At 41.2% G+C, this 17,952-nt stretch overlaps 1 protein-coding gene across 4 annotated transcripts in view; it reads right to left on the bottom strand.

The window, feature by feature from the left end:
• spata20 (spermatogenesis associated 20) overlaps positions 1-17,952 on the bottom strand; it is a 479,531-nt gene that overhangs the window by 444,168 nt on the left and 17,411 nt on the right. For all 4 annotated transcript variants that reach the window (XM_063074197.1, XM_063074194.1, XM_063074196.1 and 1 more), the window contains exons 3-4: positions 17,575-17,639; positions 4,238-4,392 (exon numbers count right to left, since the gene is read on the bottom strand). In XM_063074197.1, the coding sequence (XP_062930267.1) occupies positions 4,238-4,392; positions 17,575-17,639 (220 nt within the window). The remainder of the gene's footprint in view (positions 1-4,237; positions 4,393-17,574; positions 17,640-17,952) is intronic.

The following is a 17,952-nucleotide window of genomic DNA, read 5'->3' as shown; positions in this document are numbered from 1 at the left end:
TGTTTCCGTATCCCTACTGCAGGAGTGGTGGTAGAAGCAGTTCAGAGGCATTTAAACAGGCACATGTACATGCAAGGGGTAGAATGATATAGACCATATGTAACCAGACAGAATGGACTAGTTTAAATTGACATCATGGTCAGCAGACACATTATGAGCTGAAGGGACTGTTCCTGTGTTGTTTTATTCCATTAATGCTGTGTCCTTTCCTGAATTGTAAATGAAAACTGTATGCTCAGCCACCCAGAAGATGCAGAGTGTAAAACTTCTGAAATGTTAATTTAAGAGCAGGATGGCATTTAAAGTACATTAAAGTAGGTCATGATCGGAGCACTTTTGCACTATCCACATCAAAAGGCAGAATCTCCTGGTGGCTACCCGTTTCAATTCAACTTCCCATTCCCATTTTGACATGCTTTTCTGTGGCCTCGTCTATTGCCACGATGCGGCCAAATTCTGGTTGGGAGAGCAACACCTCATAATCCGTCTGGATAGCCTCCCCCTCTTTTCTTTTTCATTCCTCATTCTGGTCACCCTCTTACCCCTTTCTCTTCTCCTCACCTGTACATCACCTCCCACTAGCTCCCCTCCTCCTTCCTTCCTTCCTTCCATGTCCACTATCATAGGAATCTTCTATTTGATTCCTTCTTTCTCAGCCCTTTACCTCTTCCACTTATCACCTCCCAGCTTCTCACTTCATCTCCCCTCCCCTAAGCACCAACCTTCCCCCTCAACTGGTCTCCTCTATCATCTGCCAGCTTATACTACTTCCCTTCCCCCACCTTCTTATTCTGGCTTCAGCCCCTTTTATTCCAGTCCTCATGAAGGGTCTCAGCCCTGAACATCAATTCCCCTCCAAAGACACTGCTTGACTTGTGAGTTCCTCCAGTATCTTATGTGTGTTGCCATGATAGAAACACCCTGTTCCTGAGATATCACCAGGGCCGTCTTCAAATGCTGAGGAGCTGCTCCCTGAATCATAACATGGTTTCCGTCCATACAGACACACAGACAACATGACCTTCACTGTGTGACAGCCACAGAAAAATAATGTAAGGAATAGCGCCAGCCACTGTGCAGGCTTAAACCTCACGTAACCCCTAGATTTCATCATTTTGAAGGAGCTGTCTCTCAAATTTAGCTTTGCACAGAAATTCATCTCTATTTCAAGCTTGTTCCACATGGCAGGCAAGCCATGATATTAGCCAGTGAGTCTATAACAAAGTCAATGTCAGCGAAGACTAGGGTCAAACAAGGAGGCATCACTGTCCAAAACTTTTCACCATCTTAACACCAAAAAACATCCCACAGGACTGGGGCTAATGTTGGAATTTGTGGGGAACTGTTCAACCTATGGTGACCACAGTTTCACTCCTGAACTGAGATTCCCTAAACCTCAATATCAAGCCTCAGTATGCAAATGACATTTCCTTCTGCACATTGCCTAGAATCTAAGCTTCATATCATTGTCAACCCTTTCACTGAAACGTTTGTGAAGGTGGCTCTTACACTTGACATCCATAAGAAAACACCTACCATTAATCAGCCGTGTATGCACTATTATAAACGTTCACCGCAAGACTATGGCAAACACAACCAATGAGGATTGATTATTAAAAATATACTGCTAATGCAATGCACAGTCTGCTGGAGGAACTCAAGCAGCTGAACAGCATCTGTGGGGGAATAGCAGTTGCCGACCTTTAAGATCCAAACCTTGCATTAGGACACCAATACAGATATTCAGCCCACAAGGATGAAAACTATCCCCCACCCCAGCCCTTAGAGGCAACTTGACTTGCTGAATTTCTCCCAACAGAGTACTGAATTAGTGGAGTGATTGATTGTAGAAAGCTTCCACCATAGAAAGTATTCTATCCAAATACATCACGGCTTGGTATGACAACTGCTCTGCCCATGGCCACAAGAGTTGTGAACACAGTACAGCACCTCACAGGAACCAGCCTCCCCTCCATGGATTCTGTCTACACTTCTCACTGCCCCAGTAAAGCAGCCAAGATAAGTAAACACACCACTCCCACCCTAGACATTCTCTTTTCTCCTCTCTTCCATTAAGAAGATATAAAAGCTTGAAAGGACATACCATAGCTTCTACGTCAATGTTATAAGACCACTGAATGGACTTCTTTGAGATAAGATGGACTCCTAACCTCGTCATGGCCTTGTCCCTAAGTGCCTGTACTGCACTTTCTCTGTAACTATAACACTTTATTCTGCATTCTGTTATCATTTTTCCCTTGTACTTCCTCAATGTACTGGCGTGATGAAATTATCTGTACAGGAGGGATGCAGAACAAAGTATTCACTGTACATGTGACAATAATAAACAAATTTCCTAGGTTGTTTATTGCTTCATATTCCAGAATCTGCAATCTCTTATTTTACCACTAATTCACTAGTGCAGAACTCCACACAGGGTACTGAACCTTGTGTTGAAGCTCAGTTAAGGTCTGAGGTGTCTGACTTGATTGGAGAGGAATGCAGTTCTTTTATGTTAGATAGTTTTGGTTCAGTGAATACGGGGTTAACCTTGGTACCAGTGGAAATTGAGGATTCTCAGTCACTTGTTCTAAAAGTTAGTGATGAGATGAAAATTGCTGAGGTAAATGTTACTGAAGATATTGAGAAAAGTGTTGTTTCTGGACTTTTGAACAAAGTACTTGTGAAGGTTGGCTTGGTTTCGTGACCTTTGACCCTGCTTGCAGGACAAGGGCCTGCTGAAGAAGTATGTGTCACTCTGTTGAATTTTGTTCTGACATTTGGAGGGAAACACCTTCAAGGTTGTGATGTTGTTCACGATGATGTTGTGGAGAAGGAGGATTGTTATGGGTTTGAGAAGCCATTGGTAGAGGTGGCTATGGAAACAAGTCAGAATAAAGGTAGTAGGAATAAGATAAATGGATTGTTTGGCCTCTTCCACAATATACACATAGTAGTTCTAAGTCTGGTGATAGTGCTGAGTTTAGTAAACAATGGGGGGAGGTTGACACCTCTCCAAGGTGATGATGTGTCACAGACTTCTCTACCTTCCATGTTACAACAGGATTTGGAGAGTAAGTAGGATGAGAAAGGAAGAAATTTATAGAGGAACAGAATAAAGATTCTGAAATGGTGGCTTTACAGGAGACAGCTCTCACAGAAGAGAAGTTCAGAGAGAGTCAGCAGGATATTATCTTAAAGATGGGGTGTTGATGACGAAGTGGAGACCAGCCACTGTGCCTGCAAGTGAGGACTGGGCCACTGAACATCAGGTCGTGGTTCCAAAGGTTTACAGGGCTGAAATTTTAAACCTGGCCCACAAGATACCTTTAGGTGGACATTTTGGAGTGAGAAAGACAGTGAACAGGATTATGAGGGAGTTCTAAACCGATACCTGCTTTTGGTGAACTATTTTCTAGGGTCATAGTGGATTGTGTTGGCCCATTGCCAAAGACTGCAGCTGGTCATCAGTACTTGTTAACATTATGTGTACTGTGTCTAGGTTCCCTGAAGCTGTGCCTCTAGGAAACATCCAGGCCAAGATAGTGGTAAAAGCACTCAGTAAGTTTTTCACACTGGTAGGTCTGTCCAAAGAAATTCAATTTGACCAGGATAGTAACTTTACTTTGAGGACATTCCAGGAGATAGTTGGAGAACTGGGAACTAAGCACATTGTGTCACCTGCTGACCCTTAGTTCTTGGAGTCCAGAATAGTCTTACGCTCATAAAAAAAAACTTAATAAAGAAAACAACACCTTTGGTTGGCCCCCAAGAGGTCACTGTGTCTGAACGTACCTCCATCTTACCGTAAGATCAAAGGAACAAAGGAAAAGTTTCAAGCATGTGCTCAAAGCATCCTTAAAGAAGTGCAGCATCCACAATGAATCCTTGGCCCATGACTGCTTAAAATAAAGAAGGTATGTTTGGGATAGTATTGAGAATCTTGAGGTTGTACATTGAGAGCACGAACAGACTCTCCACAAGCTGCAGGAGTGAACTACTTCACAATCTACACACCTCTCCTGTTAGCCACCATCTATCACACCTGTGGAAGAGTCTGCCCTTCCGCCACTGGTTTCATCAGCCTCCTCAGAGCCCACAAAGCACAAGTCATAAATCTCAAGGGATGGGCCAAGATTAAGGTAGCTGTGCGCAAGGCATTTATTGTTTCCTTCATGACTAGTTGCAATAAAAAAAAGGGAGAAACCGTAGAAATTTCATTAAGCTGTAAGCTCACCTGCACAAACATCATGTAAACTTTATCAACATCTGGCCGCTCTTCCCGGTCAACCTTGATGCAAACAAAATTCTCGTTCAATATTTGACCAATCTCTTCATTTTCAAATGACTCACGTTCCATAACATGGCACCAATGGCATGTGGAATACCCAACTGCGAAAGGGAAGAAACATTTAAAAAAATCAACTGGAGATGGCACCAAACGCATTTTCCACAAATTGAGAGAACTGGATAGCCAGCCAACATACATAGATTCACAAAACACTACAGTAGAAAAACAGGGTCTTCAGCCCATCCAGTCCATGTTGAACTATTAACTTGCCTAGTCCCATTGACCTGCACCCAGACCACTGCCTTCTATACCTCTCCCATCCATGTAGCTATCCAAATTCCTCTTAAATACTGAAATCAAACCCATATCCACCATTTCCATTGGCGGATCGCTCCACACTCTCACCGCCCTCTAAGTCAAGATCCCCCTCATGTTTCCCTTAAACATTTCACATTTCACCTTTCACCCTTAACCCATGATCTCTAGTTCTAGTCCCACCCATTCTCAATGGAAAAATCCTGCTTTCATTTACCCTATCTATGCTCCTCATAATTTTGTATACCTCCATCAAATCGCCCCTTATTCCCCTATGCTGTAGGGGATAAGGTTCACCTATTCAACCTTTTCCTATAACTCAGGTCTTCAAGTCCTAGCAAGTTGCTTATAATTTTTCTCTGCACTCTTTCAACCTTACTGTTATCTTCCCTGTAGGAAGGTGACCAAAGCCACACACAATACTCCAAATTAGCCCTCACCAACGTCTCATACAACTTCAACATAACATCCCAACTCCTGTATTCTTTAGATTGATTTATGAAGGCCAATGTGCTAAACACTGTTCCCTCTACTGTGGTCCGTGGCCATGGAGTAACTGTGATGTTCCCGCGCACGTAATCTTTGTTGTCAGGCAGCTGGACTTTTCTTTTATATAATGTTTTATCAAGGTGCTGTGCAGCTTTCAGGCCGTATCAAAATTTCTTGCTCAGAGCAAAGGCAGGTCCATACAGCTGTGTAAAAAAAAATTAAGGGAACAATGGTACCAAAAGCTCTCTCTATGACTCTATCTAGCTGTGACACCACTTTAAAGGAATTATGTATAACCCCATCTCTCTGTTCTACCCCAGTGACTTACCACTCACCCTGCAAGTCCTACCCTGGTTTGTCCACCCAAAGCGCACTTCACACTTGTCTGCATTAAGTATCACCAACCATTTTTCTAGCTGGTCCAGATCCTGCGAGTTTTGATAGCCTTCTTTGCTGTATTCTAAGCCCCCAATCTTGGTGTCACCTGCAAATTTGCTAACCCAAATTACCATATTATCATCCAAATTGTTGATATAGATGACAAATACAATTGATCCAGTACTGATCGCTGTGGCACATCACTAGTCACAGGACTCCAGACAGAGAGAGAACCATCTACTAACAAATAGTGGCTTCTCCTGGGAAGCTAATGTCTAATCCAATTTACCACCTCATCCTAAATGTCAACTAAACCTTCTTGACCAATTTGGGTCAGCACGGAAATATAGCGATTAGTTCAATTTCTAGTGCTATCTGGAAGGAGTTTGTGCATTCCTTCATGACCATTTGAGTTCCCCTGAATGCTCCGGTTTCCTCCCACATTCCAAAAATGTGTGGCTCAGTAGATTAACTAGTCACGTGCGTGTAATTGGGTAACAATGGCTCATTGGGCCTGTTATTGCGCTATATCTCTAAGAGAAAAAATCTCTCATGCAGGACTTTGTCCATGTATACAATACACACTGCCTTGTCTTGATCAACTTTCCTGGTAACTTCTTTGAAAAACTCTATAAGATTGGTAGGACATGACCTACCACGTACAAAGCCATGTTGACTATCCCAAATCAGTCCCTGTGTATCCAAATACTTATATATCCGGTCCCTAAGAATACCTTCAAATAACTTTCCCACTACTGATGTCAGGCACACCAGCCTATAATTTCCCATCTTATGTTTAGATCCTTTCTTAAACAACAGAACAACATTAGCTATCCTTTAATTCTCTGGCACTCATCCTTTACTAAGGATGTTTCAATGATCTCTGTTTGGACTCCTGTAATTTCTGCACAAGCCTCCCACAGTGTTCGAGGAAACACTGGGCATTTATCCATTCTAATTTGCCTCAAGATAGCAAGAATTTCCTCCTTTGTAATCTTTTATGTTCCATGCCCTTGCTGCTGTTTTGCCTCATTTCTATAGACTTTGTATATCTCCCAAGTAAATACAGATGCAAAAAATCCATTTTAAGATTTCCCCCATCTCTTTTGGCTCCATGCATAGGTAACCAATCTGATATTCAAGGCGATTAATTTTGTCCCTTGCTATCCTTCTGTTCTTAATACAGTGGAGTCCAATTCATTGGGCCATCATCAGTTATCAGGTCAGCTACTTGAGACAACTCTTAAAAAGCAAAAGCCTATCGAGAAAATAGTTGGGATTCCCTTCATTTATTTGGGACACTTTGCCGCTTCATTAGGACAAGACACTGTTGCTGCCTGTCGTGGGCACTTGCGTGGCTGTTAGATATCTGTGCTTGGAGCAAACAGTTTTTAAATACCATCAATTGCATGTATTTGTGTTCAAAATTCAGTGATACTTGTCACTCACAGTTTGTACGAAATAAGTAGTAAGACAATTCAGAACTGTTTTCTCACTGCGGTTTCAAGCATTCAGGCTTGGAGATGTCTGAAATTGCTGTGTTCAGGCTTTTATTTTGAAACGTAGCCCTGCTGCATTTTATTCTGATCGAGATGCCTACATTAATTCTGAAGGTACTGTCACCTTTAAATTTGAAATCCAGTTGGACCACGTGATAAGAGCAGTTATCTTATTTCAGCGGGTTTTTTTTTTAAGTCAGTATATTTATACAATCCTGTGTTGTCTTTTCTTTGTTTGTGCCATCATAAATCATTATCTGCAAGTTTTGGCTTAGTTCATAAAGGAGAAAACTATCTGAGCCATATTTTGTGCTAATATTATGTCGAAGTTTACTCCTGATTATCGGTATTGTATTTGACCAGCCTTGGTAATTTAATGAATGTTTACATGATTTACAATGACATGACGGGGAAACTGGCCAAGGTTGACTGGAAAGGGGCACTAGCAGGAAGAACAACAGAGCAGCAATGGCTGGAGTTTCTGTGAAAAATGAAGGAAGCGCAAGACAGATATATTCCAAATAAGAAATTTTTGAATGGAAGAAGCACATTACAGTGACTGACAAGTGAAGTCAGAGCCAAAGTAAAAGCAAAGAGAGGGCATACAAGTAAGCCAAAGCTAGTGAGAAGATATAGGATTGGGAAGCTTTTAAAAACTTGCGGAAGGAAACTAAGAAGGTCATTAGAAAGGAAAAGATGAATTATGAAAGAAAGCTGGCGACTAATGTCAAGATACTAAAAGCTTTTTTAAGTATATAAAGGGTAAAGGAGAGCTGAAGGTAGATACAGGACCAATAGAAAATGACGCTGGAGATATTGTAATGAGAGACGCAGAGATGGCAGAGGAACTGAATACGTATCTTGCATCAGTCTTCACAGTGGAAGACATCTGCAGTATACCGGACATTCAAGAGTGTCAGGGAAGTGAAGTATGTGCAGTGAAAATTATGACTAAGAAGGTGCTCAAGAAGCTTAATGGTCTGAGGGTGGATAAATCTTCTGGAACTGATGGAATGCACCCTTGGGTTCTGAAGGAAGTAGCTGGAGAGATTGCGGAGGCATTAACAATGACCTTTCAAGAATCGATAGGTTCTGGCATTGTACCAGATGACTGGAAAATTGGAAATGTTGCTCCACTATTTAAGTAGGGTGGGAGGCAGCAGAAAGGAAACTATAGACCAATTAGCCTGACATCAGTGGTTGGGAACTTGTTGGAATTGATTGTTGAGGATGAGATTATGGAATACCTGGAGGCACATGACAAGATAGGCCAAAGCCAGCATGGTTTCCTGAAAGGAAAATCCTGCCTGACTAACCTACTGCAATTTTTCAAGCAAATTACAAGCAGGGTAGACAAAGGAGATGCAGTAGATCTGGTGTACTTGGATTTTCAGAAGGCCTTTGACAAGGTGCCACATGAGGCTGCTTAGCAAGATAAAACCCCATGGAATTACAGGGAAGTTACTAGCTTGGGTACAGCATTGGCTGATCAGCAGAAAACAGAGTGTGGGAATAAAGGGATCCTATTCTGGCTGGCTGCCGGTTACCAGTGGAGTTCCACAGGGGTCGGTGTTGGGACCACTGATTTTATGATGTATGTCAATGATTTGGACTATGGGATTCATGGATTTGTGGCTAAATTTGCCAACGATACAAAGATAGGTGGAGGAGCGGGTTGTGTTGAAGAAACAGAGAGCGTGCAGAGAGACTTAGATAGTTTAGGGGAATGGGCAAAGAAGTGGCAAATGAAATACAATGCTGGAAAGTGTACGGTCATGCACTTTGGTGGAAGAAATAAACGGACAGACTATTATTTAAATGGGGAGAGAACTCAAAATGCAGAGATGCAAAGGGACTTGGGAGTCCTTGTGCAGGATACCCTAAAGGTTAACCTCCAGGTTGAGTCGGTGATGAAGAAGACGAATGCAATGTTGGCATTCATTTCTACAGGTATAAGATATAAGAGCAGGGATGTGATGTTGAGGCTCTTTCAGGTACTCGTGAGATCACACTTGAAGTATTGTGTGCAGTTTTGGCTCCTTATATTCTGACAGTGGAGAGGGTTCAGAGAATATTCACGAGAATGATTCCAGGAATGAAAGGGTTACCGTACGAGGAGTTCAGGAGAATGAGGGAGGGATCTCATAGAAACATTCTGAATGTTAAAAGGCCTGAACAGATTAGATATGGCAAAGTTATTTCCCATGGTAAGGGTGTCTAGGCCAAGAGGCACGACTTTAGGATTGAAGGACGTCCATTTGGAACAGAGACGCAGAGAAATTACTTTAGTCTGAGGGTGGTAAATCTGTGGAATTTGTTGCCACGAGCGGCTGTGGAGGCCAAGTCATTGGGTGCAATTAAGGCAGAGATAGATAGATTCTTGATTAGCCAGGGCATCAAAGGGTATGGGGAGAAGGCAGGGGAATGGGGATAACTGGAAGAATTGGATCAGCCATGATTGAATGGCGGAGCAGACTCGATGGGCTGAATGGCCTACTTCTGCTCCTATATCTTATGGTCATATAGTCTTATGATATTAATCTTCTTGCATACTTTAAAACTTTGCTCAACTCATGTTGTATATAATTTTTGGATATTTTACATGCACGTCCAGCTTCATATATTCCTAATTTCTTAGGAATGTGTAACATAATCATCATAAATTTGTTGCATTAAGTACTTAGGGTATTTTTCTGGTTCATTCTCAGTTTTACTCTTACTCAATTGTGTGCATGCTGCCCAAGTAAAGCTCGCAGAACTTGGACACTATATCCTGACCCCTGCGTTCTTGCCGCTGAATTGTTTACTTCCTACTTCACACACAAGGAGAGCAGTACATGCCATGAGTGAAGATGGAACAACCTCAACAAGTTAGGCACTATGAAGAACCTGAAGGTATCAACAATCATCTTAAATGTTACAATGAAAATGAAGAATGGAAGATGCAATCATCGAAAACATTGTATGAAGGCAGTCCATTATCTACACTAGGTGTCTGTGCTGATTTTGTTCATTTAAAGTCAATCAAAAAAACACAACAGGATGCACTAGATGAATTCCAACGTCGATAACTATTAGAAACCAATACTCAGCTTTATGTTACTGTAGTAGCATTGGTAGTGTTCTAATTTGTTCTGTTATGTCACTTAAATATATAATTTGTTACTCATTTAAACAGTAGCTCAAGTTTTATACTTTTCTATATCTTAACTATTTCCATGAAACTGGCTAATTGGGACAGCCACTTAATTGGGCCAGCCACTTAATTGGGCCAAAATCTACTGACCCTGATGTGTCCCAATTAACCAGAATCCACTGTATATCTGTAGAAACCCTTGGTATTCTACTTCACCTTGTCTGCCAGAACAATCTTATGCCTTCTTTAAGCTCTCCTGATTTCCTTCTTCAGTGCTCTCTTGCATTCCCCATACTCAAGTACCTTATTTGTTCCTTCCAGTCTATACCTGCTAATTATATCTTTCTCCATATCTCTTGAAAACTATGGTTCCCTAATCCTGTATCTTGCCTGTTATTCTGACAGGAACATACAAATTGTGTACTCTCAGTATTTCACTTTTGAAGGCCAACTACTTACCAAGCACACCCTTGCTGAAAACAATCTGTTCCAAACCACACTTGCCAGAACCTTTCTGATACTATCAAATTTAACCTCTGCAATTTACAATCTCAATCCAAGGACCAGACCTATCCTTCTCCATAATTACCTTGAAACTAATGAGATCACTAGATGCAAAGTGTTCCCCTTAAAAATTCTTCTGTCACCTTCCCTGTCTCATTCCCTAATAGGAAATCTAATATTGCACTCTCTCCAGTTGGGACCTCCAGTTATTTATTAAAGAAACTTTTCAGAACACATTTGACAAACTCCTTCTTATCCAGTCCTTTTACAGTATAGGAGTCTCAGTCAATATGTGGAAAGTTAAAATCACCTACTATAACAACCTTATGTTTCTTGTAGCAGTCTGCAATCTCTCAATGAACTGGGTGATTTATAATGTAATCCCATTAATGTTATTATCTATTTCTTATTCATTTCCACCTATATATCCTCAGAAAATGTGTTCTCCAGTCTGTCCTGTCTGAGCACTGCCGTGATATTTTCCCTGACTACTATAGCCACTCCTCCCCCTTTAATCCCTCCCACACTATCACATGTAAAACAACATAACCCTGGAACATAGAGCTGCCAGTTCTGCCCCTTCTGCAACCACATCTCATTCGTGTCTACAATGTCATAATTCCACATGCTGATCCATGCTCTAAGCTTATCGTCTTTCCTACAAAACTCTGTGCACTGAAATATACACAACTCTGAACATTAGTCTCAGCATGCTCAGCCTTTCGATTCCTGACTTTGTATGTAGGCTTAACAACCTTTTTTCCCACAATCACTTCACTATCCGCTCTAATGCTCTGGCAAATCTGCACACTAGCGAGCCTTCCCCCAAGAACATCAGTTCTCCTCCAGTTCAAGTGCAAACTGATCTGCCTGTACTGGTCCCATCTTTCCTAGAAGAGAGCCCAATGATCCAGGAATATGAAACCCTTCCTCCTGCATCTGAGCCAAGTGTTAAACTGTATTATCTTCCTATTTCTGGCTTCACTCACATGTGGCATGGTAGCAACCCTGAGATCACAACCCTAGAGGTCCTGTCTTTTAACTTAGCACCCAACTCCCCAAACTTACTTTGTAGGACCCAGTGACTCTTCCTACCCATGCCACTGAATCCCCTATCACCATAGCTCACCTCTTCCCCCTTTCCTTCTGAGCAACAGTACCAAACTCAATGCCAGAGAATTGACCACTTGGGCTTTCCTCTGTTAGGTCAACCCCTCCTCCTCCAACAGTATCCAAAGTGGTACAGTAGACCTACTATTGAGGGGAACAGCTACAGGGGATCTCTGCACTGGCTACCTATCGCCTTCTCCCCTCCTGACTGTCACTCAGTTACCTATGTCGTGCACCTTGGGTGTAACTACCTCCCTGTATTGATTGTCAATCAATCCCTCAGCCTCCTGGATGATCTAGAGTTCATCCAGTTCCAGCTCTAATTCCTTAACACAGCTGGATGCATTTCTAGCAGGTGCAGTCATCAAGGATACTGGAGGTCCCCCTGCCTTCCCACATCCTGCAAGGAGAGCATTCCACTACCCTGTCTGGCATCCCCACTGCTCTCAGAGGTTAAACTGCCAATCAGGAAAAACTATAGAAAATGGGAATTAATCCTGCAATTTTCTCTTGAAATAAGTCAAACACATCCTCTTAACATAAACCAAGAAGAGCAAAGATTTGATCCACTTGGATAAGCAATCTCACCAACATGGCAGCAAATAAACACCATGCATTTCCTACTTTTCTGTCAAAAGATCTCCATGCCAAGGTTGTTACATGTATCATTGGACATGATTTTCTACTGCCAAAATATATACTTAATTCCGGACTTTTCCACCAGCACACTGCAGTGTGGGAGGATAGAACTACTAGGAACCAGATCATATGCTTGACCACTGGCCTCATCCATTGGGTCTAGAAGCTAATAGATGGTGAAACAGGTTTTAAGATAATAATATTTTACTGTATAGTAAGCTTACCTAACTTTAATGCGGTTATGAATTATTCCATTTTTAAATAATAATTTTATTTACAACCGTTTCTAATTAGGATAATCAAGCGATAATTAGAAATACCTAGTGTACATAGCTAGAATTCCTGCAGACACTTTTCCACCTTGCCTGAATTGCAAATGAGTCATCAAATGCTTCTAGTCCATTCTCTGTGATGTATCTCACTCCATCTTTTCAATCTGCCTACAGCTTTTAATATTTACACACAAAATGCTGGAGGAACTCACAAGTCACAACACTTCATCAGAACTCATTGAGTCCTGATGAAGAGTCTCAGCCCAAAATATCGAACGCTTATTTCCCTTCATAGATGCTGCCTGATCTGCTGAGTTCTTCCAGCATTTTGTATGTTTGCTCAGGACTTTCAGCATATACAGTCTCGTGTCTAGCTTTTGGCTTAGCTGCCTACGTAATCCTCCTCCAACCCCTCTTATCTATTCTTCAGCTGGCTGGAACATCCAGTAGGTACCTAGTTCCATTCCTATCCACTCAGACTTGTAATATCACCAGTTTCAAAAGCTTGTCTCCCCACTACACAGGAGTATCTATAGGGTCCTCCCAAGGATCTATCTTCTGTAGCTTTCCTTTTCAATTGTACATGTAATCCCTTGAACAAGATCTGAGAATATATTGTTGGTTTCTACATAGAAGCTGAAACATTTTCTGTGAGCACGTGGCCAAGTGGTTAAGGCACTGGACTAGCTACCTGAGGGTCGTGAGTTCGAGTCCCAGCCGAGGGAACGCGTTGTGTCCTTGAGGAAGGCACTTAAACACACATTGCTCTGCGACGACACTGGTGCTAAGCTGTATGGGTCCTAATGCCCTTCCCTTGGACAACATTGGTGTCGTGGAGAGAGGAGACTTGCAGCATGGGCAACTGCTGGTCTTCCATACAACCTTGCCCAGGCCTGCGCCCTGGACAGTGAAGACTTTCCAGGCGCAGATCCATGGTCTCGCAAGACTAACGGATGCCTTAAAATAGAAGCTGAATATACCAGCTCTCCCTCACTGCCATTTCTCTTGAACTGCCCCTGCTCTGTAAACTGCCCAACTGCTTGCCAGCCAAACAGCAGCAGATGAACAGAGATTTACCCTCCAGCTAAGGACTAGGAAGTCTGAAGCCATCGTATTTTGTCCCTTTGTACAAAATACAGCTGTAGTATGCTTAAGTCCAAAATGAACCTCGGGTCGCATTTATGAACCATCACTAAAATGGTCAATTATAGTTGAACATTATAGCTTTCCCTTTCAGATTAGCTGCTACCAAACACTTTTGCCATGTTTTCACTACCTATTCAGACTGATTTTCCAGGATCTGCTGTCAGTAAAGCTCAAGTCATCCCAAACTCTGCTATACATGTGTTACCTCACAACAAGCCCCATCCACCATTAGCACAACTCTTGTACACTGGTTCTCAGTTAACAAACATCTGAAACTCTAAATTCTCATCCTTACTTTTTAAGATCACTCCTTTATCATGACCTCCTTTATCCCCAATCTCCTTTAGTGAGTGCCTCTCCAAATCAAGTTTTCTGACCATTCATGAATTTTATCATTCTCTTTTTGAATCCTACGCAGCTATGTTAAATTCTAGCATTTCCACCCTAAATCATTCTGCTCCTAGCTCACCTTCAAGCTTTTGCTACTAATATCTCATTATGGGGTTGTATAAGATTGTTAGTGTTCCTCAGAAACATTTTGTGAAATGTAAAGCCTGTATAGATGCAAGTGGTTGTATTTCTTAGCATCAGCTTTTCAAGCTTCACTCCAGAAATTTCAGTGCACCAGTACAGTGACAAGGGAGTGTGCAATAATGGATGCCTTTCTGATGAACTCTTAAACATTTTGTCTCCCTTACATACTTCTGAACAATCGACAGCACTATTTCAAAGAAGCACAAATAAACAATCCTTCTATTCTGCACAGTATTTTTTCTCCTCAACTAACATCAGTATGGAATAGGTTATCTGCTGTCACTGCATATGGGCAAATTATCTGCCACATTTCATAGGTTTCAAACAGTGTTTCATTCATTGGCTGGTAAGTGCCTTAAGTCATCCTGAGATTGCCATTGCTGATCTTTTATTGGTAATAAACAATGGCAATATTCCAAACATTGAAATAATAGATAATGATGCCAGTATTTTTTATCATCAAACTAACATTCTGCATAATAAGCCTTGATTCTCTTTAATCACTTTATCAACACAAACCAACTAGGGCTGTACTTCAGTGTGATACTGCAGATATAAGGTTCCTGGTAGGGTAGGATGGAAAATCTTTTGGAACCTTCCAATGTTGTTCCAACTGAAAATTTGACAAAACCAGAGAGACGGGGTAACTCCTTCCCATGTTTAAGAGAGTTTTTCTATGGTTTTGAGCAGGGCTACAATGAAAACTATGGAAACACAGGGTTGCCAACCGTGGTTGGAGTTATTGCTGCAGATTTGATCACTTGTTATCTGGTCGTGTCATCTCTGGAATATCTCTGAAAAGAACTATATCTTGCAAAGCGAGTAAACCACACAAAGTCACTGTGGTGCTCAGTGCATTGGTACTGAATAAAGTAAATGAGTGCAATGCATGCACAGCGAGTTAGAATTCCAATTCAGCATCAATTACTGCAAGAAATGAGAACAGTAATTACTCTCAAGCACTTACCCTCCCATTAGAGAATTCCATACAGTGCACCATAAGACTAAGGTCCCACAGTTTTCTGTTACATCGGACCACTACATCTTCAGCAATTAAATAAGTGGTACCGTGGCACAGCAGCTACCTTCAAGGATCTGACCTCAGGTGCTACCTGTGCAGGATTTATTCACTCTTCACATCACCATTGGGCTTCTGCCAATTTCATCCTGCATCACAAAGACACTGGCTACTCTATCTTACGGCCCTGGGGAGTAGGTGGACAAATGAAGACAATTAAGATAGAGACAAAATAAGGAGGAGAGATGGGCCTGAGTGGATGTCTCAACTGAGAGCTGGCACGAATTCTATGAGATGAAAGGCCTCCCTCTGTAAGTAAGAATTAACTCCTCTGGATTTGATTACAAATCTAAAGGTTAAATTATTCAAGAAAATAAAAATGTTGTTTCTGCATTTTATCCTCTGAAGTTATTGAAAGTAATGTTTAAACTATTCATCTCCTCAATTCATCATTATTTCAGCAAAGATCAAAAAATATACAACACACAGACTTGGGAAGAAGTAACTTATTCATATGCTGATTATGGCATTGCTTTTGATTACTCAGCCAATCCCCGTATAGACCTGAGTTTTTACGTTCTTTTTTCATTCCTCAAATAAAAACCAGGAATACCTGGCAAATGCAGACATTATGAACCACAAGGTATCAGTATTGTGGAGAGATGTTGTTACAGATCCAGGGAATCCATAGCTATCCATCATCTCTCATATTTCATGCATAGGCTTTATAAGGGGTGATTAATAAGTACATGGCCTAAGGTAGAAGAAGTCAATTTTAGAAAACCTAGCACATTCATTTTTCAACATAGTCCCCTCTTACATTTACACACTTAGTCCAGCGGTTGTGGAGCATACGGATCCCTTCTTTGTGGAAGTCAGCGTCTTGAACCTCCAGAAAGTGGTCCACAGCAGGAGTGATTGATAAATTCGTGGCCTAAGGTAGAAGGAGATGAGTTATACAGCTCTCATTACATGCACATGCAATTCAACTCTGAATGATGATGCAGAAAGTTTGAAGTTAATAACTCATCCCCTTCTACCTTAGGCCACGAACTTATCAATCGCCCCTGCTGTGGACCACTTTCTGGAGGTCCAAAAAGAAGGGATCTGTATGCTCCATAACCACTGGTCTAAGTGTGTAAATGTAGGAGGAAACTATGTTGAAAAATAAATGTGCTAGGTTTTCTAAAATAGACTCCTTCTACCTTAGGCCACGAACTTATCAATCACCCCTCTCATACATCAGGTTATCTGAAAAGTGTACTCCAAAGGTTCTGTCATGTTTTCATAGTCTTTTCCGAAAGAATTTTGTTGCTCTATCTCCACTCTTTTTCCCTTCAACTAAGTCATACTGTGCAACACCACAGAGTACTACGAAGAAGGCAGCATATTTATAGCACAGGAGTAAGTACGTAGCAAGCAATGCTTGTACTGAATCTAGGGAAGTTATATTTTTAGTTCCACTAGACTGCTTTATCCCCATACACTGCACATTCTTTTTCTCCAAATTTATCCAATTACCTTTAAGCCTCCAACCAAAACTTAAAATCTTAACTTACATTAAAAAAACTTATTTTTGGGGTTACTTTGCCAGTCACCTTCAGTCTGTGCCCTCTCTTTATCGACCTTCAGCTATTGCAAACTGATATTTTGTTATACATACTAATGTAACACTAGGGAGTGAAAATCAAAATGCCACCAATGATGGAAATGCAAAATAAACATTAAAAATTTGGAAAGTGAAACAGATTTAATATTTCAAGAATGTTATCAGAACTCGGACATGTTAACACACACACAAAATGCTGGAGGAACACAGCATCTGCAGATTTTTGCATCTCTGACATATTAACTCCGTTTCCCTTTTCATTAATGCTGTCCACCTGCCGGGTGTCGCTGAATTTTTTTAATTTAACACTAGGTAGTGTTGTGTAATACTAATATCACACAGTGCTATTCAAAATTATAATATTCTTTTAGCCTGAAGATTGTTCATCACAATATAGACAGAGTAAGGCTGATGAACAACAGGAAAACCATAACTTTGCTGTGCTGAAAAGGAAAGTGTGTCATCCAGGACCAAGGCAAAGTCTAGGGGATCAGGACAGAGAGAATGGCTTGTTGTCAGAGGATAAATTGAGACTTGGATGTGGAGAGAGATAGAGGGAGCTTTGCTCAATGAAGGATAATCAAAATTTGAGATGTGAAAAGGAAAATAAAAGATAACTTGATGAGAACTGTACCTGATAGAAAGATTGGTTTGTCTTCTGCCTTTGCTTTGGCAAAAGCTTCTGGTCCCCATGGATACCTAGAATGGAATAGAGTGATTATAGCAGTGATGATTTAAAATTCTGGGATATAGTAGGCAAGTAAAGTAGAAATAGAGGAGAAATTTGCAAGGACAACACATAACCTAAGCATATACATTTCATCTCAATAGACATAAGCTTTAGGAGTAACGTACAATGTGCATCCATTGCTTCCTCACAGATTTAGCACAGAAGGACAAGGACAAGTCTTTCTTTATATTTGGTGAACATACAGAGGAAAGGACAAACATGAATCCATGCCTCACACAACTCTCTATATTTGCACTCATCTCTGCCTCATACCTAACTTGA

This window comes from Mobula hypostoma, chromosome 22, assembly GCF_963921235.1.
Source record: "Mobula hypostoma chromosome 22, sMobHyp1.1, whole genome shotgun sequence".
NCBI classification, from domain to species: Eukaryota; Metazoa; Chordata; class Chondrichthyes; order Myliobatiformes; family Myliobatidae; genus Mobula; species Mobula hypostoma.
The sequence above is the reverse complement of the archived record's forward strand: the minus strand, read 5'-3'. Positions and strand labels throughout refer to the sequence as shown.